Source organism: Pogona vitticeps, chromosome 7 (genome assembly GCF_051106095.1).
Source record: "Pogona vitticeps strain Pit_001003342236 chromosome 7, PviZW2.1, whole genome shotgun sequence".
Classification (NCBI taxonomy): domain Eukaryota; kingdom Metazoa; phylum Chordata; class Lepidosauria; order Squamata; family Agamidae; genus Pogona; species Pogona vitticeps.
In genome coordinates this window covers 13,709,914-13,730,593 of record NC_135789.1, presented here as the reverse complement: position 1 = coordinate 13,730,593, position 20,680 = coordinate 13,709,914, and the positions used below count along the sequence as shown (strand labels likewise).

The window sequence follows — 20,680 nt, the reverse complement described above, 5'->3', positions numbered from 1 at the left end:
GTGTGTGTGTGTGTGTGTGTGTGTGCTGCACCAAATATGCAGATTAAAGAGTTGGGATCATAATCAAATTAAGAAGAGAGATCCAGATGTCTGATAATATAAAACCAAAATGAATTTGAAGCCTAGAAATCTTTTCCTTCCTTCCTTCCTTCCTTCCTTTTCTTTCTTTCTTTCTTTCTTTCTTTCTTTCTTTCTTTCTTTCTTTCTTTCTTTCTTTCTTTCTTTCTTTCTTTCTTAGTCAAGTGCGGAGGCTGAACTATTTACTTCTGAAGAATTCATGCTACAATTGTTTCCTTTTCCAAGAAAAAGCCACAGATGTTTCTTCCACAAGGGGCCGCTGGCCAAGTCTTCTGGGCGTACAATGATTTATTTCGGCGTTAATTGGTTCCCAAAAGAACTCTGGAACTTCCCACCCTGTTCCTCCTGAGCATCGGGACGAAGAGGGTGAAATGATTGGGGGGGGGGGGGAGAAGACTAAAGGAATCACGGATAATCGATGCTGAACAGGAGGCAGGCGATGAGGGGAAAGGCGAGAAAGAATATCAGAGAACAAAAGATGGGGTGGAGAGAGGGGGGAGAGAGAAATCAAATTTTAACTACAATTCCCAGAATCCCCAAGGTCGGGGATATGGGGAGTTGGAGTCAAAAACAGCCGGAGCTTGCCAGAGAAAACGGGCCAAGTCTCAGACTTGAGCAGGAAGATGTAAAAGGCAATTTCTATCCCCACGAACCTGTTGCCACCCAGAACAGGAGGAGCCACTCCGATACCCAGAATTCTGCCAATGCTTATAAACCATTATAATACAGTAATCTTAGAACTGCAGTGCCAGAAGGGACCCACTGGATCAAGGAGACGGTTCTGTGGGGGATTCGAACTCCGAAGCCTGGTCTTTGTAGCTGGAGACCTCACCCCTGGACTTCTCCAGCGGTTCCTGGGGTTCGCGAGCGAGGGGCACTCACCACCCAGGCACAGGCAAAGGTCTTCAAATAAGGCTTGTTCAGGCCTGGGGAGGAATTCCTTTGGATTTCAAGATCTGGCACGCCGGGGCTCGTAAATCCTCAGATTTGGGAGATAAATCAAGAGATTGGAGAAAGTAGGAACAGGGAAGGAGCCCTGTGACGGAGGGGGGGGGGTCATCTTGCAAATTATGGGGCTCAGGAGGCCTGGTTTCGAATCTCAGCTCAGTCATGAAAACTCATTGGGGGAGGGGAAGCAGTAAAAACCCTCCTGAAACATCTCACATCTCTCGAAAGTCCTTTTAGGGTCTGACATGATGACAAGAAACAAGAAAACATGGGGGAAATGCCAAGCTGCCAGGCCTGAGGGATGGGCCAGGCAGAGCCGGGAATCCCCCAAGAACAGGATTTTGGGATTTCCGGAGAGGATCAGGTTTTTAAGGCCATTAAATCCAGAGTTTCAGGTGACGTAAAGCAACGTGGGTTGAACGAGGGCCAGCCGGCAACTCCTCTGACGGCAGTGACAACTGCTCCGGGTTGTTGCCCAAACTCTGCAGGCGCTATTCAAAAGGCTCCGACACAAGGATCAAGGAATTTGACCAGGTTCTGTCACATTCGGGGCAAAACCAGGAATGGATGCCCTTATTGACACCAGCCCCCACTGCATTGAACAATCATCCACAAAGATCCACAATAAACATACACACACAGTATCCAGGACCATGAGTGTGGGCTTTCCTGCATTTCTCAGGTATGCTTCACCTGGTGAACTTCTGTTGCAACATTTAATTGTAATTCTTATAAACAAGGACAGTCATACATTTTCCACGGAGCTCATGGTGGTTCAGAAGGCTCTCTCCTTTTCTCCACACAACCACCCTGTAAGGTAGTCCTTCCGGAGTTTGAGATCCACCAATGAGTTATCTGAGTCACTGAGGATTTGAATCAGGAACTACCGAAATCCCAGCTGAGGAATCTAACCACTACACCGTACAGCCCGCTTGCTTCTCCCGGATCTTTCTTGCTTTCTGTCCTTCCCTCCCTCCCTCTTTGCAAACCCGACAAATCGTGCAAACATGTTTTCACCCCTTTTTTCCCTCACAGCGGTCAACGTGTTCCTTTTCTGTTATTGACTATTTTGGAACAAAACTGTTCCAAAATTCAGAGAGGCCAGGCCAGGCAGGCCCAATGTGCACACCAGAAAAGGGCCAGCAAGAAGCCTAATCGGAAACTGATGTCTCACTGGAGGCCAGAGAGCATGATACAAATAGGAGAGGGCGAAGATTTGAGAGAGAGCAAATTTCGGCAAAACCTCAAAAATTGATTTTTGTGGTGGGTTTGGACGAATAACGAGGGACAGACCCCTCTGTGAATCCTGTTAAAGGCAGAATTTGGGCACTGGAGTGCTGGCCTAAAAGGAGATGAAAACGGGGGGGGGGGGGATTTGCAACGGCTTAATGGCACGGCCTAAAATCCGCCTTTTGTCTCTCCCACCATTCACCATGAAAACGGGGACCATTAACTGTAGTGGAACAGTGAATCGCTCCGCGGTCACAGAGCTGGGATGGGGCTGCAGAACTAGACGGTGGTTCCAGAGCCAGGGCCAAGCTGGGCAGGTGGGAATTCTGGAACATGTAGTCCTCCCCAGAGTCACTTTTCCAACCTGTATCCTTTGAGGGACACCTGTTTCACATGCAAGATTGGCTTGTTATGAGAATACCGTGGGGGGGGGGGGAGAGGAGAGAGAAAAGAGCCAATATCTCTTCCCTTCTGCTCCTTACAAAGACCCCACCCCATTTGGCCACGGAAAGTGGCCTCTCAATGCTTGGCCGGCTGTGAAAACCCTATTAATTTTGGTGCAACTTGAAGGCCCATAAAGAGGACATTTCCAGGAATGGCAGACCACACACAGGCGACTTTTCTGTTTGTTTCAGCTGTCGGTGGTTTAATTTTTTTTAAATTTACCAGATGATGAATCCACCAAACACTTGAAATGGGTGCAATATTAAAAATCCCAGAAAAAGCGGGCCATTGTGTGTGTGTGTGTGTGTGTGTGTGTGTGTGTGTGTGTGTGTGTGTGTGTGTGTGTGTGTGTGTGTGTGTGTGTGTGTGTGTGTGTGTGTGTGTGTGTGTGTGTGTGTGTGTGTGTGTGTGTGTGTGTGTGTGTGTGTGTGTGTGAGAGAGAGAGAGAGAGAGAGAGAGAGAGAGAACAAGAACCTTCTCCCCCTCCAGTTACAGAAAACTTTCTTCCAAGACGGTTGGAAGAGGGGAAAAATGCATATATTTCTAATTCCATCCTTTGCATTTGAAGGAAAGAAGACAAGCTGACTGTTAGCGCTCTCTTCTGGAGAACATGGTAAATAAAGCCCCCCCCCCCCGGTTGTTTTTGGACTTTGGAAGGCTTTCCAGAAAACCGAGATTTGAAGGCTCGACGGCCTCCTTCGGCGCTCGGCCCGAAGTGGGTCTTCCCAGATAGACTGCCTTGTGGCGTGGAGGATCTGACTGTTCCGCCATCCTCCATGGGGAGTAGTCGGGGGTCAAAGCAGGGACTGTCTTCATCTCCTTCAGCGGTCCTGACGAAAAGAAAGCACAAATACACACGAATATATACACACACATGTACACATTGAAAACCCACAACGAGGAGACCTTCGAGAGGCATCTCGTCTATGATGGGTTTTGTGATTTTTCCCGGATGGTGGTTTGCACCTTATTTGATGGTTGTCGTTGTGGGTTTGTGATCCTGGGAGAGGAGGGCCTGGCGCCTGATGGGCCCCTGTGGAGAAAATCTGCAAAAGGAAGGAATAAATTCTAAATGGGAAAGCACCGGGGAGCTTATTTAAGGGCTGGGACCTTTAAATAGGGTCTTTCGATGCTGTTGCACCGCCCCGGGTCCCTTTCTAAACAGACCGACACACAAAAACATATTTTTTTAAAAAAATAAACACATAAATAAATAGATTTTAGACAAACAGAAAGAAAGAAACATCTTTTAAATGAATAAATAAACAAATATTTTAAATGCATTTGAAAGAAAGTAACATTCTAAAGGGACAAATAAATACATAAATTTTAAACAAAACATTTTTGTGGAGCCAAAGCATATACTGTACTGTACAGTATGATTTTTAGCTCCCTCCTTTCCAATAGGGGAGGTTACAAGTAAACCCTCAATCCCCCCATCCAGAGATGAATAGGATGTGTTCCCTCTTTCAGTTTATCTCTACGGTCTTTCAAGCCCTTGCATGACTTTCTTGGGGGAGTGGGAGGGGCTTGGCTAGTACATGCGCGGCGACGCCTGCGGAAGGGAGGGGGGCCGCCGTCGCTATGGCGACGCGGGGGGCGCTGGCAGTCGGTGGGCGGGGCCACCAGGAGGCGGAAGCGGGGGCCGCGTTTCCGCTTCCGGCGGGGAAGCGCTCTCTCTTTCCGTTTACCGGCATCGGGGCTTCAGGAGGTGTCTGGAGGGTGGGTGTTGGGGGGGGGGAAGTGCCCTCTCTCGGACTCCTGGGTCCTTTTCTGGAGGGGCGGCCTAGGACGCCTCCTTTTATATGGGGAGGTTTAAGTTTCTAAGTGGAGAGACTCTTCCTTTCTTTTCTTTCCCTTTTTTTGGCAATACAAACCCCGACATCCACCAAACCTCCTGGGGGGTGATGATAGGCATTGTAGTCCGGATAGAAAGAGCAGCCTCCTTTTAACTACCCGAGACCCTTCAGATCCATTGGTACTCCAACTCCCATTATCCCCCTCTAACCAGCAGCCTGGTGAATGATGGGTGCCGTAGTCCCAATCCAGGCAGCTCAGGGTGGGGCAGGCTGATGTGGGGATATTTATAAGTGATTATCTGTACCTTTCAGACAGATCCAGAAAGCCTTGAATGAAGTTTTGTATAATTTCTGTTTAAAGAAGTGTTAGAGATAGAAATACATATAGTGTATTTTATATACATATACTCTTCTTCGCCCACTGCATATATGAAATTTGAAACTCTTCTGTAATTTATTTTTGCCATCTTTAACATTCTAAGATAGAGATTCTGAGCTATGAATGAGGCTCAGAAGATTTATGCAAATTTGGTATGCAGTTTTCTATGTTTGCTTAGGGTCTTTTGCATTTTTCTCCAGAAAAGGGGAGAGATATTCCATCAGATAATTGGTTGTAATTCAATTCCTGGCTACTGCTGCAGCATCCTGTGCCTTTTTGCCAGCAGGAAGGGAGTTTATCATGGCCGGGCGAAGTCTTGCTTTTAATATCAGCCATAAAATGGCCTTAAACAAACCCGTTGGCCTCAGCTTTCCCCATCTACAGAATGAACACAATTCTCTTTCTCACATCTCCTGCTTTTGCCCGCTCTCTAGGAGACACCCAGCTGCCGCCATGCAGATCTTTGTGAAAACCTTGACAGGCAAGACCATCACCCTCGAGGTGGAGCCCAGCGACACCATCGAGAACGTCAAGGCCAAAATTCAGGACAAAGAAGGTGGGTTAGTCCCCCAAGGCTGGACAGAGGCCGTCCCCCCCAAGCGCTCAGAACCCTCTGTCTTGGAAGGGTGTTCTCCATCCAAATGAACAGTGGATTCTGACATGGGGGGATGTGCAGTTTTATAATAGTCACCCACTTTCTGGCTTCGTCTGAATGGGCTTGGCTTCCATTTGTATCACCAAACTAGGGGAGCCCAGAGTGTGTGATGACAGTTAGGAACGACGTATCTGCTTTATTATTTATTCATTTTTATTAGATTTATACCCCGCCCATCTAGACCAAAGGTCTACTCTTTCCCGCTTTCTCATCCTGCAAGGGAAAGCGGGATGTTTTCTGTTTGGCTGTTGCCTCTCTGATTCATCCCGAACACTCTTCCTGACCCCTGTGCAAAACCTCTTCCCTGGCAGGTATCCCTCCTGACCAGCAGCGTCTGATCTTTGCTGGGAAGCAGCTGGAAGATGGGCGCACCCTTTCCGACTACAACATCCAGAAAGGTATGGTGCTGAAATGGGGAGACCCTCCCTGCGGCATAAAGGAGTCCGAAGCTAAGACCCCCCCCTTGGCGTCACGTGATCTAGTTTCCAAAGAAGTAGTCACGTAGCGTTAGTCTGTCTCATTGTGTCAGTGAACGATAGCTGACAGTTGATCTGGTTTATTTTATTTTGTGATTCCGTATGTTTGCTCTGTTGGTATTTTATGATTGTGAACTGCGTTTTGTCCTTTGTTGTATACCCGACGGTGTGGCCCCAGACCAGATGGTGTGGTATAAGAAGGTAAAAAATTAAATGAAATCAAAAGAAAATAAAAGAAAGAAGCAAAGAAAGTAGGAGGGAGGCAAAATATCATAGCACTTTCAGACAAGCTGGTCTCCCTGGTTATTTAAACCTTTAGGCCATACTGCACATCAACCAGCTTCTGTTTCCTCCCCCCTCCCCCAAATCCTCCTGTACAGAATCTACTCTACACTTGGTGCTGCGTCTCCGTGGAGGGATCATTGAGCCCTCTCTGCGCCAGCTCGCCCAGAAGTACAACTGCGAGAAGATGATTTGCCGCAAGTAAGCATTGCTGGGTCGGCCCAGGGGATGGGAAGAAGGTGCTTTGGTGTGGTGGAGAGCAAAGCGCAGTCAAAATCAATAGTGTAGGATTCCTTGCAAAGGTTTCATCACCATGTATTCTTGAAACAAAGTGGGTCAGGGTGTGAGAGAGGCAGTCTGGGCTCTAGGGGATAGAAAGTGTGGATTAACTCAGTTCTAGGCAGCTTTTTGGAACTGAAATGTACAGTGAACATTTCCAACCTGTTTTGTTTCTTGTATTTGTTGACATATGCTTCTTAGGATTTTGACCGATTCTGTCGCTGTGACTTGAAACAGTTCTATCGCTGTCCCATCTCCCAGGTGAATTATTTCTTCCCAGTGCTTTCTGAGCAGCTTTCACTTCACTTTCTAGAACTGCAGGTTCTTCACCATAGGATTCTTTTTCAATGGTACCAGTCCTTCCCAGTCAGCAGAATGAGAAAGAGCGTCATAGGACACTTGGGACTGCTAGAAGCAGGGGCCAGCGGAAGAAAAGTGAAGCCCTCAGGCTCTCACGGCTCTGCCTTTTTATTCCCTTCCAGATGTTACGCCCGCCTGCACCCCCGGGCTGTAAACTGCCGCAAGAAGAAATGCGGCCACACGAATAACTTGCGCCCTAAGAAGAAGCTGAAGTGAAGGAATGCGTCCGAATCTCAGTCTTTCTTTCCCTCCTTCCTCCCCATGTTTTGGCGTTGTCACAATGAGAGGCACTCCGTCACCTGTCCTCTGAGGGGACTTTTTTCCCTTTCGCTGTAGAATAAAAACTCCCAGTGTCCTGAACGGAGTGTGTTTGGCTCTTAATTTTTTCAATGGGTTTTAATTGCATACTAAGTGTTTGTGGTCCAGGTCTTGATAGCTGTGTCAGAGGGATAGCACTGGGTGCTCTTCTGGTCAGGGGACAGATTACTCGGGTTTGGCTTTACTGTTTTTGTCCATACAGTGGGGACACCCTCCCACTCCCCCCCATGCACGGGGGTCAGGTATCCTGCGGTCATATAATGTGGGAGACGGGGAAGGATGTCTTTGGGAGCCTGAGCCTACAACAACCCTGCAGGGTGGCTGTGTGGCTGCCCTTCCCTTCCTGTTGGAAGTCCTGAGGGATGATGATGATGATGGGGGAGAGACCCTCTGGACACCCCTGCAAGCTCGGAGGGGAGGGCTTTTCTAGGATGGAGGGGGCTGAGGAGCAGCAGCCCAAAATGTGGCTGTGGAGCCCAAGCAGATAGTATATCTAAAAGCATATATTTATATATTATAGATCTATATTGGCATATATATACAGTATATATATATGTATATATGATTTTTAGCTCCCTACTTCCTCTCCAATAAGGGGAGGATGAGATGGTTGGACAGTGTCATCGAAGCGACCAACAGGAATTTGACCCAACTCCGGGAGGCAGTGGAAGACAGGAGGGCCTGGCGGGCTCTGGTCCGTGGGGTCACAAAGAGTGAGACACGACTAAACGACAACAAACAACAAGTGAACCCGCCATTCCCCCACCCAGAGATGAATACTGTAGGGTAGGCTGTGTTCCCTCTTTCAGTTTCATCTCTACGGTCTCTCAAGCCCTGGCGTGACGTTCTTGGGGGAGTGGGAGGGGCTTGGCTCGTACATGCCCGCAGAAGGGAGGGGGGACCGCTGTCGCTATGGCGATGCGGGCGGCCTGAGGCGCTGGTAGGCGGTGGGCGGGGCCACCAGGAGAAGGGTTCGGAAGCGAGGAGAGGGTTTCCGCTTCCGGAGCGGAGGCGCGTTCTCTTTCCGTTTGCTGAGGAGAGGCAACAGGAGGCGCGTGGAGGGTGCGTGGAGGGGGGGGCGGCTTTTCTCGGACTCCTGGGTCCTTTTCTCGTTCTTTCTTGGGGGGAGGGGCGGCTTGAACGACGTGCCTTTCTGTGGGGAGGCATAAATATAATTAAAAATAATTACGTATTAGATCTCATTAATTAATTCTACTAATGCAATACGTGTGTTTTTTTATAAGTCTAAATATAATTTTTAGAAACTGGAGACGTTCCTTTTCTTGGGGGGGGACTACAAACTCCAGCATCCGCCAGCCTCCTGGTCGGGGATGAAGGGCAGTGTAGTCCAAGCGATCAACAATTCCGGACTCTAGAAGGGCAGCCCTCCCTTTGCCTCCTGTGGGCCCTTGAAGAGGCGGCCGGACTACGAGTCCCATCCTCCTCAGGCAGCATGTCTTTCCCCTCCCCATTTTCTTGCTGGTGGGTAATGGGGGTTGTAATCCTTAGTCCCAGGTTTGTTGGGCAGGCTGAGGAAGGGTTTGCGCGACTGTGGTAACACGGGCGATTTGACAAATCTTTTTTGCAAAACCTTCCGGCTTTCTGTGCTTCCATTAAATATTTCTGCTTGTAAATCAGTCTCATGAGCCCTATATATATTTTATATATGTGTATGTATGTATGTATGTATAGTTTGACCATTGCATGTATGAAAGTTGAAACCTTTTTGCTATAAATCATATTACGATTTTGTTTTTTGCTTGTTCCCCCAATCTGCCATGGATGGGGGTTAAGGGATTGGATGACCAGCAATGAGCAATATTATATGGTTGCATAGGATCTCCTGCCTGTTTTTTTTTAAGAGAAAAGAGGCATAAATTTTATCAGATCATCGGACACAACTCAATTTTAGTTTCTTCCTGTGACATTAGGTCCTTTTTTGCTAACAGTGTGTGTGCTGGGGGGGGGTCATCCTCAACCGCCTTATAGGCCTCTTCCAACTCCACTGTAATCGTGACAGTGGAAAGTCTCACTTTTAATATCAGCCATAAAGTGGCCTTAAACAAACCCGTTGGCCTCAGCTTTCGCTGTCTACAGAATGGACACAATCCTCTTTCTCACATCTGCTTTTGCCCGCTCTCTAGGTGACACCCGGCTGCCGCCATGCAGATCTTTGTGAAAACCTTGACGGGCAAGACCATCACCCTTGAGGTGGAGCCCAGCGACACCATCGAGAACGTCAAGGCCAAAATTCAGGACAAAGAAGGTGGGTTAGTCCCCCAGGGCAGCCCCGGCTGGATGAGAGCCTGGGCTGGGCTGTCCCCCCCCTCCCTCAAGCGTTCAGAACCCCTCTGTCTTGGAAGGGTGCTCTCCGTCCAAATTAACAGTGGATTCTGACGTGGGGGGGGCGTGCAGTTTTCTGATAGGCGTCCTCTCTCTGGCTTCATCCTAATGGGCTTGGCTTCCATTTGTATCACCAAACTAGGGGAGCCCAGAGTGTGTGATGACAGTTAGGAACAACGTGTCTGCTTTATTATTTATTCATTTTTATTAGATTTATAACCCGCCCATCTAGACCAAAGGTCTACTCTTTCCCCCTTCCCCACCCTGCAAGGGAAAGCAGGGTATTTTCTTTTTGGCCGTTGCCTCACCGGCTCATCCCAAACCCTCCTCCTGACCCCTGTGCGAAACCTCTTCCCTGTCAGGTATCCCTCCTGACCAGCAGCGTCTGATCTTTGCTGGGAAGCAGCTGGAAGATGGGCGCACCCTTTCCGACTACAACATCCAGAAAGGTATGTGGCAACATATTGGATTGTTTGTCTCATTTGTTTAATGAATGAATTGAGTTTTCACCCTGTGGGGGAGACTGCTCTAGGCAGCGTACAATAAAAGCATCCACAACGCAAACTTAAAGATTCACTAACACACCGTACCCAAGACGTTAAACAAAAAAGCAGACCAAACCTCAGCCTAAATTAAATCTGTAAGATCACACAGGATGGTGACAGACCTAACAATCAGCCCTAAAAATCTGGGTCATCAGAAGTTAGAGACATTAAAATCCCAAAAGATTAATTAAATTAAACTTTTACGACTGCCAGAGTTCTTTCAGTTTGAACGCTTACAGATTTGAATCCACTGATTTCAGCTACGCAGAGAGGAAATGCGTATCCCCTCTTTTTTTCCATGTGATGCTATTCATATTCAGTTTTTGTTTGTTTGTTTTGCCGGGCTATTGAGCGTTTCCTGTGTGATGTGAAAAGATGTGGTTTTTCTGCTGGTCTCCCTGCTTCTTTTTAAAGCATTCTTGCAGCTTACCCTGTTTTTCCCCTCCTTCAACGTTCCCCACCCTCCCTTAAAGAATCCACTCTGCACTTGGTCCTACGTCTTCGCGGAGGGATCATTGAGCCATCCCTTCTCAAGCTCGCCCAGAAGTACAACTGTGAGAAGATGATCTGCCGCAAGTAAGCATTGCTGGGGCTGGGGTGGGAAGAAGGAGCCCCGGGTGAAAGGAGGGAGGGAGCACAGCGCCAGGCCAGCTAAATCTCTGGCGGTAGAAATCATAGTGCAGAATTCCTTGCGAAGATTCAGTCATTACAGGATTACTTGAGACCAAGTACGTCAAGGTGGGAGGTGCCGTCCATGCGTTAGGGAAGAAAAGGAGTGGAGTTACTAAATTCTTTTTGTAGCTTTACAGTCGGTAAATGACTAAGAAGTTGTACCCCATCTGCTTTTCTGAGAGAGACCCGTTACCCGTTTGCACGTTTTTGCATTATCTGAGAAGGGACAGGAAAACTGCCAGCGTTAAGTGAAATAACAATTCCAGAAGTAGCTGGGAATATTCCCGAAAAGACCACGTAGGCCGCTTTTGTTGGGGAACATCGGATCTAAACGCACAGGCACCGTAAGGACTTGGTGTGCGTCTCTGCATGAGGGCCGGACTACACTTCCCATTTCCCCCACTAGAAGGGCCGCGCGAGCTGGGGACAAGGGGCCCTGCAGTCGACCCCCAGAGTAGACCTTTGGTCTAGATGGGTGGAATAGAAATCCAATAAATAAAATAAGACACCCCCCTCCATGAGAATCAACAACTTATGGGGACGTCCCTGGTCATTGCCATTTGTTCCACGCAGCCAATGGGTTTTTGGTAAATTCCCCGGCTTCTCTGCCTTTCATTGCCCTCCAGGTGCTACGCCCGCCTGCATCCTCGGGCTGCGAACTGCCGGAAGAAGAAGTGCGGCCACACCAACAACCTCCGTCCGAAGAAGAAGCTGAAGTAAAGACCGCAGCCAGATCCCCAGGAGGCGGGTTTTCTGCTTTCTTCCCCTGGGCTTCGTTCCGTTGGGGGGAAAAACTCGCTCCATCTCCTGTTCTCTGAAGGGGGGATTTTTCCTTTTCCTCTAGAATAAAACTCACGGTGCCACCAAAAGCAGAGTGTTTTCGGCTCTCAGTTTTTCCATGGGCTCTGATGGCATGGGAGGGCCAGGTCTTCTGAGTCCTGTTGAATCAAGGGGGTGTTTTTAGTGACGAGAGATAGATGGCTCAGTTTTGCCTTGTGTGTTCTTGGAAGTGTTTGTACCAATATGAGAATAGTTCTTAGCAGCCAAGGAGGTATTGGGGTTTTGAATTTATCAGGGTTATGGAAATGCGACAAGTGAATAAAAGCATTATTAATGTTGAAAGCCAACTGACTTCGCCCTCCTGTGACCACCAGAGGGGCAGAACTTCGAAGTTGGAAATCAACCTTGGATTCACTTGGAAAGTTGTCTATTAAAGTCAAAAGTCTGCCTGAAAAGAAAAAGGGTGGGTCTTCAGCTGTCGGTGGAAAGATGGAAGGGAGGGGGCCAGCCTGATCTGCTGAGGGAGAGCATTCCATCACCTGAGGGCACCCATAGAGAAGGCCCTCTCCTGTGTCTCCATCGGCTGTGACAATCTTAAGGACCAGGAGGACTCGTATGTGGAGATAATATCCTCCAGAGAGCCTGGAGCTGAACCATGTTTAGGGCTTTATAGGCAATGACCAGCACTTTGAATTGGATCTGGAAACGGACTGGTAGCCGGTATAGTTATTGGGTGTTAGATGCTCCCTATAACTGGTTCCCATTGACCGTCTGGCTGTTGCATTTTGGACCAGCTGGAATTTGTGAACCGCCTCCAAGGGTGGCCCAATGGAGTGCCCGTTGCAGTAATCAAGCAGGATGTAGCTAACTATGTGTCGACATCTCGCAAAATGTTGGCTGGTACAACTCTTCAGGTGGTGGCCTTTACATCTTGGGGCAGTGAGTTCCATTGTTCCGTTCTGCCCTTTTTAAAAGGGACTAGACAAACTTAGGGAGGGTGAGGCTACCCATGGCCACTCACTATCTGTTACTTCCAGCACGAGGCGCAGCCTACCTGTCAGTATTGGGGAGAACTCCCGTCCCGTGGAGTTTTGCATTTAATTATCTGATTGGCCACTTCAGACCAGAAAGCTGTGGTCAGGATAGTGGTTCTCTCAAACTTTGACCCCCTTAGGTATGTCTGGACTACAAACCCCATTATTCCCAGCCCATAAGGCTGAGTGTTGTAGTTTCGAAAGAAACTCGGATGGCCGAATGTGCTTCGAGATCACAGCCGTGCACCATGAGGCTTGTCTCTCTTGAGATGGGCTGACTACATTTCCCATCACCCCCAGTCAGCGTGACAAGTGGGAGTGTGGCAGCCCATGCACTATCTGGCCGGTTCTTGGACGTGGAAAGCTGTGGCTCTACAGCTTCTTGCGCACACGTGTTCAGTTGGATCACCTTTTTTGGGAGAGATGTGTTGCCATGAGTCTGTCCAGCCCATAGAGGGCAGCCAAGAGCTGGACTGCAAACCAGAAGTGAGAGGTTGGCTTAGAAGTGGGAGATATAGACTGTAAAAATAGACTGACTCATGAGGTTGGAGATTGTTGGTTCCAACACAACTTTAGAATTTTTCCCCCTTGTGCAGAGCATAAGATTTCTTGGAACTGTTCTGCGTTTTTGACCCTCTTCTTAAAAATAAAAATAAAAGAATCAAGAAGGGCTCCTCAGACATTTGCATCAAGTTAAGATTGAGCAATTTTACTTTTTGCAACTTTGGCTTTCATTCTTCCAGGTGAGTATGAGAGAAGTGACTTCCCTCCCCCCCCCCCAATTTATTTGCTTGGTTGAAGGTTATTTGGGCTGTTGGGTATACAATGGTGCCTTGCAGAACGATGTTAATTCATTCCGTGAAAATCACTGTCTTGTGAAAACATCTTGCGAAATGCGGTTCCCCTTTGGAATGCATTGAAATCTATTGAATGTGTTCCAATGTGGGGGGGAATCGTCTTGCGAAAATCGCCCATAGGAAAACCGTTTTGCGAAGCGCGGACCCAGCTGTCAAAATCGTCGTCTCGCGAAAAAACATCCCCCAAAAAAATCATCTTGCAAAGCACGGACCGAAACATCATCTAGTGAAAATCGCCCATAGGGAAAACCGTTTTGTGAAGCATTATAACGATTGCAAAAAACCATCACCTTGCGAATTAACCGTTTTGCGACATAATCGTCTAGCGAGGCACCTCTGTACTGAGATGTTTCTTTTATGGGTAACTGCCCTGATTCGTGCTTGTCACTAAATTGAGCAGCATACAAGTATCATTGAATGAATGCCCCTTATTTTTCCCTCTGCCCTCATGTTCCAGCACTATCTCTTGTTTCATTTTGCACCGTCCCAGCCCTCGAGTTGCCTCCGATTCATGGGTGACCCTACAGAGGAGTGCTCTCCAAAAGGTCTGGTCCCTAACACCTCTGCTGTGCACTTGCAAACTCAAAAGCCGTGGTTCTTTTAGGGAGTCCGTCCATCTTGCATTGGGTCTTCCTCTTTTCCTGCTACCTTCAGCCATTCCCAGCATCATAGTCTTTTCCAGGGAATCTTGCTTTCTCGGGATGTGCCCAAAGCAGGCCCTTTAGACCAGTGCCTGATGCCACCTCACCCTCCTACATCCATGTGTTGATTTTGGAGGGAGCATCTCTCCAACCCTTCTTCGCTTTTTATTATTTAATGGGGCACCCCACCGTTGTAGACTCCTGATTTTGTTCCCATCTTGTCTTGAAATTTTTTGTCTTGAAATTCTGTAAGCCACCTCAGGGTCCTTTTCTAAGCCGAAAGGCGAGGTAAAAATATTTAAAATAAATGAACTAAGACGCAATTTTTAAATGGCTCCCTCCAACGAACCAGGAAATGACCTCTTCAGACCAAGGAAGGGGCGCCTCTACTATTTCCTATCTCTGTGGTGGAGCGCCTGCGCACTTCCACGTGGTGCAATGGTGAGCAGAAGTCTTTTTTTTTTTTTTGGTGCTGTTTTGTTGTGTTTTTTGCAATGGGCGCAAAGTTTTGCAAAGTTTCCTTTGGGGGGTTCGTTTTGCGGATCAGGGGTGCTGCAGTCCAAAATCAAATAAGGAAAAGTCTTAATTTCTCGCTCTTTGCAGGGAGTTTGAGGGTTTTTCGCTCCTCCTAGCCAAGGAAAAGGGAAAAAGCTGCCAGGCAAGCGCAGCGAAGTGAAAAAAAAAAAAGGAAGAAAAAAGAGAAGGGGGAAAAATCAACTTTAAGAAGCATTAAAATACCTCTGCGGGTTGCGCTTGCGCGGCAATACCAGAAAAGGCCACGAGAGGGCGCCCGACGTCCTTTTAAGGAATTTAATAGGAATGTATGGGTTATTTCCAAATTAATTTATTATTTTTTACTTTATGATCTAAGCCAGAGGGAGGGTTGTAAAAAGTTACTTTTTAAGGGGAGAAGCTAAGAGGACATTACCGAAAAAAGGGGGGGAGGTGTTGGGAAAGAAGGGATCCCAGCATCCCATAAGCTTCCTGGGGAGGGGATGATGGGCGTTGTAGTCAAAAGAAGCAACGATTCCTGTCTATGGAATTGGGATAGGAAGGGCAACCCTCCCCTAACTGCCTGTTGCCCCTTCAGAGGCGGCAGGGGAGACTGCACCTCCCATCATCCACCTTGAGCAGCATTTCTTTGGGGGGGGATGATGGGTGTTGTCATCTTCAAAAGATTATTTTTAGATTAAATGTGTGGGGGGAACAGGTCCAGGAAAACTGTGTCATAAACTGTGCAAAATCCTGCCTTGCACTAGTGGGGTGGGGTGGGGTGGGTGTATAAATCTTGAGAAATGTATAGATAAATAAGAAATAAGGAAAAATCACTCAAAGCAGGAATTTTGAGTGGAGGATCTTTCCCCCTTGCCCCGGGGCGCTCTCGTTCCACAAGGAAAGATGCGCCCAGGCCCGCCGCTTGGGAGCTCGTCCGCCGAGGGCTGGAAACCACATGGAAGTTGTCAGTTTTAATGGGGTGAAATAGACGAGAACTGGCTGCCCCACACGCCGCCGGTGGGGGATCGGCCCCACAAGACCCCCTTTCTTCCTTCCCCCGGCTTCCCAGCGCCTCTCCCTTCCAGCTTTGGAACAGGACGAGGTGTGCGCCAGGGCGCTGGTGCCAAAAACGGGGCTCCCGGGGTGTTTTGGAAACCAGACCGTCTGTTTGCGAGGTCAGGGGGTCATCCCGACATCGAGAAGGGCCGTCCCTCACACAGGGAGGGATGGGGGGGTCTGGGTTTAGGGGGGAAGCGAGGGCCCTGCGGGAGGGTGCCATTTGGCACCGTGCACCCGCCCGGCTTGGCCCAGGAGGCAGGGGGGTGGGGGAAGACAGCATTTCTCCGGAAGGCTGCTTTCCTGAGGTGCCGAGTTCGAAGATCCATCTGTTCTAGAGGTTTGGACGGCTGGGAGGGAGAGGGACCCGTCAGTGGTGCCGGGGCACTGCGGCCCAAATGAGGCTTCAAAGGGGGCCCCCGCTGGAAAGTTCTTGTGGTGCGTGATCCTCGGAGGTAGAGTGCCCCACGAGCTGGAGGTTCTGCCCTTGGTGTCGGCCCACACACCGCAAAGGGGCGGGCCTTTTACCCCATGGTTTGGGGGCAGCGGTGGCGGGGGGTCTCCTTCCCGTTATCGCCATTTGTGTAGCCAGCAGTGGCCCAAAAGGGATGGCCATGGAGCAGGGCTGAGCCGATGATGTGATCCTCAGAGGCCATGCGGAAGAGTGGTTAGAGCCGCTCGGGAAAAGCAGTGCCCACTGATATTCCACTCATCTCCCACACACACACACGCCTCGTACAGTAAGGAGGTTCCCAAAATGCAAGCTGCCGCATCGGATCCTATCGACAATGGAAAGGCGGGTCTTTTGTAAGGGTCTTGGCTCTTAATGACCCCTTGAAAGCTAAGCTCCCGGGACTCTTGCAGGGTTTGTGATCGGTTCTTCCTCCTTTTGCAGTTCGAGGACAACGTCCAGGCCCTGGTGCGCCGGTTCTATGCCCTGCAGAGCGAGCGTGTGGAAGCGTACCACCTCCTTGAAGAGTAAGTGTCGGAAGCCAGCATTCAGTGGCAGTCTGTCTCTGAAACGCCCTTTGCCGGAGTGCCAGGAAGGGCCAACGATCGTAATCTCCCCCCACCCAGCATGGGTGGCCCAGCCAAGATGCCCGGACAAGGCGGCCCTCCAGGAGCGGATCCCTGGGGTGTTTGCCCTCCTGAGACCACCAGAGGGGCAGAACTTTGAATTTTGTGGTTCGTTCGTGAACGGCACAACAAGGTTGTGTGATTCCTTCCCTTCTTCCCCCCCCCCCAATATGCCCGGTGCATTTGTGTGCCATAACTGGAAAGGGGGCCCACCAGGAGGCCCTGCCTGTCCAACTCTCTACCCCCCACCCGGGGAGGTTTTCCTGGGATTCGGGTGCCTAATGAACTCCAGAAGAGCGAAAACGGTTCACACAAACTCCAAACACCTGTGTTCTATTTGCAGAGCAAACGGTGATGGGCCGAAGCGGGTGGGGGACATATCTGTATGCGCTTGTGTGCGTGTATAATTGACTTCTCGTGGTTGAAAACTCAAACGCACCGGGCCCAGCTTGGCCGGGTCCTTTGGCGCTCCAGGGGATGGGGGTCCCGGCCCCCCTTCCTGGAGAGCCCCTCCCAAGAGAGGGAACCGTTGCTAATTCAATAATGCATTTTGAAATCCTGGCCTGATCCTGCGCAAGATTGCCGCAAGGTGGGGGAGGAGGGGAACACGATCCTCTTGGCCGACCTCGTCGAAGGCTGCCTCCCGGTCGAGGTTTATGGGGCTCTGGGTTCCGAGTTCGAGTCCTTGTTAAAAACAAGTTTTTTCCCCAGGAAAAAAAGGAGGGGTGTTTCTGGACTCTAATGCTCATGGTTCGCTGGTTGACTCGCAGGCAGGATGGGACCTATTGTCCCAAGGCATTTGGGGGGGCACAGCTCTTCTCTTCCAGCCGTTCCCACCCTTGCTTGCCGGGAGCTATGGGTGTTGTGGTCCAACCATGTTTTAAAAGTTAGGTGTAGACCAGACACGGTTCAAATTAAAAATTGGATCATTTTTCATGTTCTCTTGAACCCGTTACCCTCCACACGGTTTCCACAGGGGCCACCGGGCGTACCTCAGAAGCGGCCCAGACTATGACTTCATCCGTTACCGGCAGCTGGTGCATGAGATCACGGTTGGGTTCAACGGGATCTCGCGGGAGATCCTGCAAATCAAGGGGAAACTGGAGGGACCCCATGGGCGCCCGGATCTCGCTCATCACTTGGGACGCATCCAGGAGAAAGAAAAGGAGAAACTCGAGCTGGTGAGTGGAGGAGAAAATCCAACTTTCCAACCATTTGTTTATTGTACGGTAGGAGCCCTGTATCCGCGGGATCCGTATCCGCTGATTCATGTATCCACGGCTGGAAAATATTACAATAAATTTCCCAGAAATCTATATTTCTAAAGATGAAGTGACTGGAACTGGCCACTAGAAGGGGCCAGAGACCATGCTTTGTTAAGTGTTCACTCTTAAAATAGGGTTCAATAAAATCCACGTTTTTTAGTATCCACAGGGAGGCTCGGAACCTGTCTCCCTCAAATACAGGCGTCTTACTGTATCCCCCATCAAAATTTGATTTTCTACTCAGACTGTTTGCATACGTAGCTGTCTTTTCTCTCTGCCTTGCTTCCCAAACATGTTGCCCAGAGCTTCAAAGTCAGTAGTTACTTTTAGCGTTATAAGTAAGTAGTGGCAAAGATATATAATAATGACAACTAATGTAACCTGCAGTTCTAGTGAAAATTCACATTGTGGCAAGTCATAAGGAGTTACTTGGCTTACAGCCGCCGCCTTGCGATGTACGTAAGGCTGAGAGATGGTAGGTAATGAGTTACAAGTTACAAGTAACTAATAATAACATGTAACATTAGTAGTTATAGTTTTAAATTTTGGGTGTAGCAAGTATTATTTGCAGAATTATGTCATAAACTGTCTAGAGAGAAAGAGGAAGGAGCTGATGATAGATAGATAGATAGATAGATAGATAGATAGATAGATAGATAGATAGATAGATAGATAGATAGATAGATAGATAGATAGATAGATAGATAGATAGATAGATAGATAGATAGATAGAGAAGGAAGGAAGGAAGGAAGGAAGGAAGGAAGGAAGGAAGGAAGGAAGGAAGGAATAGATAGACACACAGACAGGCAGATACTTGCAATAGTCTTGCAATATATGTTAGGCTGAGTTCATGACTGTGGCTGCTTTCTGCAGTGGTCACCAGACACTAACCACTGCACCGCACTGCCTCCATCAGAGTGTTCCTTCTTGTCTTGTCTTCCCCCTAGACAGTGCAGCTGCAGCTGGCCAAGCAGAACGTCCAGGACCATCCCGAGGTGGAGAGCCACCCCCAAGAGGTTCGGGAGCTGAAACACAAGTAAGTGAAGCAGCCCTTGGCATGTCCGGAAGGGTGGTCGAGCTTTATAACAAGCCTCAAAAAAGCAGAGTTTGGGGGAGGCCTGAATAGTGCCAGTGAAAGCTGGTCCTTGCGGGCAGTAGGACTCTCTTATCCACAGGATCCGTATCCGCAGATGTGCTGACCCGCAGCCGGAAAGTATTAAAAGAGAGCTGAGAACGTGGCCCCTTTGAACCCCTTCTGTTTCAAACCCAGGCCCTTGTGCCATGGGAAGGGGAGGCTGAGCGTGCAAGTGCTGACCGACCAGGCCGGCAATGCAGAAGAAGGCGGAGGGGCCCTTTGGAGGGAGGTCCACGCACCCCCTTTCCCCTCTCCCCAGATGGCTGCGTGCTGGTTCTTCTTACACGCTTGGCTTCTCCCCACCTCGAGAGTCTCTTTCTCTCCCGCCGCATTTCATAAACAAGCGCCGAGCCCGGGAGGGGAGGGTGAGCGCAGCTAATCGGCTCCATATGCGGCTTTATTTATCGTTTCCATCCTGCTCACGCAGGCTAATTCAAACCATCGAAGCAATCAGTGAAATTCTCCAGGATTTTAAGTATGACTCCGAAGAAGCCCCTTGACGGGACGCCGCGCACGGCAGAGGGGAGAGGAGGAGACGCCTGCCAGGTGGGGAAGAGGTGAAGCCTGCCTACCTTTCCTTGATTCTTTCCGTGCCGACCTGCCCTCTCGCCGTTTTGCACCCGGGACTGGGGCGAGGGGCTCCGAGGGAGAAGGCTTGGCCCCGTGCCCACCACCCAGACAGAGAGAGCCCCCCCTCCCAGACCCCCATAAAGATGTCTCCATCCCGGGCCAAGACTTGGGAGCGCCTGGCGGATGGGTGATGCCGCCAACCCACTTTCCTTGCTGTTTATATTCTGGAATAAAAGTTCCTGCCCAACCCTTTCCCCATGCAATGGAAATACCTGTGTTTTTTTTTTAACAAGGCAAGTCCTTCGCCCCACTGGCTGCGCTGCAACTTTTCGTGTTGGCGCAGACTCAAAATTCAGAGAGGAAGGAGTGGGTGTGTGAATTTTTGGATTGGATTGGCGTTCAGTTAATTTGGACTGACCGCTTGCATACCTGCCCCCCCCCCCAGATAAACAGGGAATAACAGCCAGAAATACCCACCTACACAAAAAGTATATCTATTTTCATCATCCTCACGTACACACTAAGCAGCATCTGAACAAGACAGGAGTCTTTGCTTAATTCAGTTTGGGATGAACCAGCTCATAATGGACCCTCCACATGCAGGGATAGTCTATCTCACGGGGTCGAATGGGAAGAGGCTGTTTTCACTTGTGCGTTAGCCATGCTGGCTGGTCTGTGTTCAAAACATGGCTCTGGCCTAAATCCTGCAGCCCAGGGGGTGGGGCATCCCTTAAACCAGGATTCTTGTGATTTTAAAAAAAGGAACAGCAGGTTCAAGGGGGGGGGGAAACAGCCGGCGAGGGATCCACAGAATCAAAACCCAGAAGATGCAAAGGAAGAAAAGTTAAGTATGAAAGATGGATAAAAATTCCCCAGGTTGAGGTGGCAAAACATACCTCTTATAATAGTGTACTTTAAAACCAAGTGTCTGTGGTTTTCTAAGGCCGATTCCGGCTTCTAG

At 49.2% G+C, this 20,680-nt stretch overlaps 3 protein-coding genes across 4 annotated transcripts; all 3 read left to right on the top strand.

The window, feature by feature from the left end:
• Nucleotides 1-4,267: 4,267 nt before the first annotated feature.
• LOC110072527 (ubiquitin-ribosomal protein eL40 fusion protein) lies at nt 4,268-7,290 on the top strand. Of its 2 annotated transcripts, none has more exons than XM_020780954.3 (5): nt 4,268-4,422; nt 5,313-5,434; nt 5,845-5,931; nt 6,390-6,492; nt 7,053-7,290. In XM_020780954.3, the coding sequence occupies exons 2-5, from the start codon at nt 5,332-5,334 to the stop codon at nt 7,144-7,146; spliced, it is 387 nt and encodes a 128-aa protein (XP_020636613.2). In that variant the 5' UTR covers nt 4,268-4,422; nt 5,313-5,331; the 3' UTR covers nt 7,147-7,290. The 2 variants fall into 2 exon arrangements, with proteins under 2 accessions (XP_020636613.2, XP_078235180.1); XM_078379054.1 differs by lacking the exon at nt 4,268-4,422 and adding an exon at nt 4,432-4,678.
• An 886-nt stretch (nt 7,291-8,176) lies between these two features.
• LOC110072526 (ubiquitin-ribosomal protein eL40 fusion protein) lies at nt 8,177-11,677 on the top strand. The gene is made up of 5 exons (XM_020780953.3): nt 8,177-8,310; nt 9,393-9,514; nt 9,954-10,040; nt 10,610-10,712; nt 11,435-11,677. Exons 2-5 carry the CDS (start codon nt 9,412-9,414, stop codon nt 11,526-11,528), a joined length of 387 nt encoding a protein of 128 aa, XP_020636612.1. The 5' UTR covers nt 8,177-8,310; nt 9,393-9,411; the 3' UTR covers nt 11,529-11,677.
• Nucleotides 11,678-14,382: 2,705 nt separating this feature from the next.
• Nucleotides 14,383-19,982, top strand: REX1BD (required for excision 1-B domain containing). Its single transcript, XM_020781221.3, has 5 exons — nt 14,383-14,561; nt 16,567-16,649; nt 17,725-17,929; nt 18,962-19,050; nt 19,577-19,982. Exons 1-5 carry the CDS (start codon nt 14,451-14,453, stop codon nt 19,647-19,649), a joined length of 561 nt encoding a protein of 186 aa, XP_020636880.3. The 5' UTR covers nt 14,383-14,450; the 3' UTR covers nt 19,650-19,982.
• The last annotated feature ends 698 nt before the right edge of the window (nt 19,983-20,680 follow it).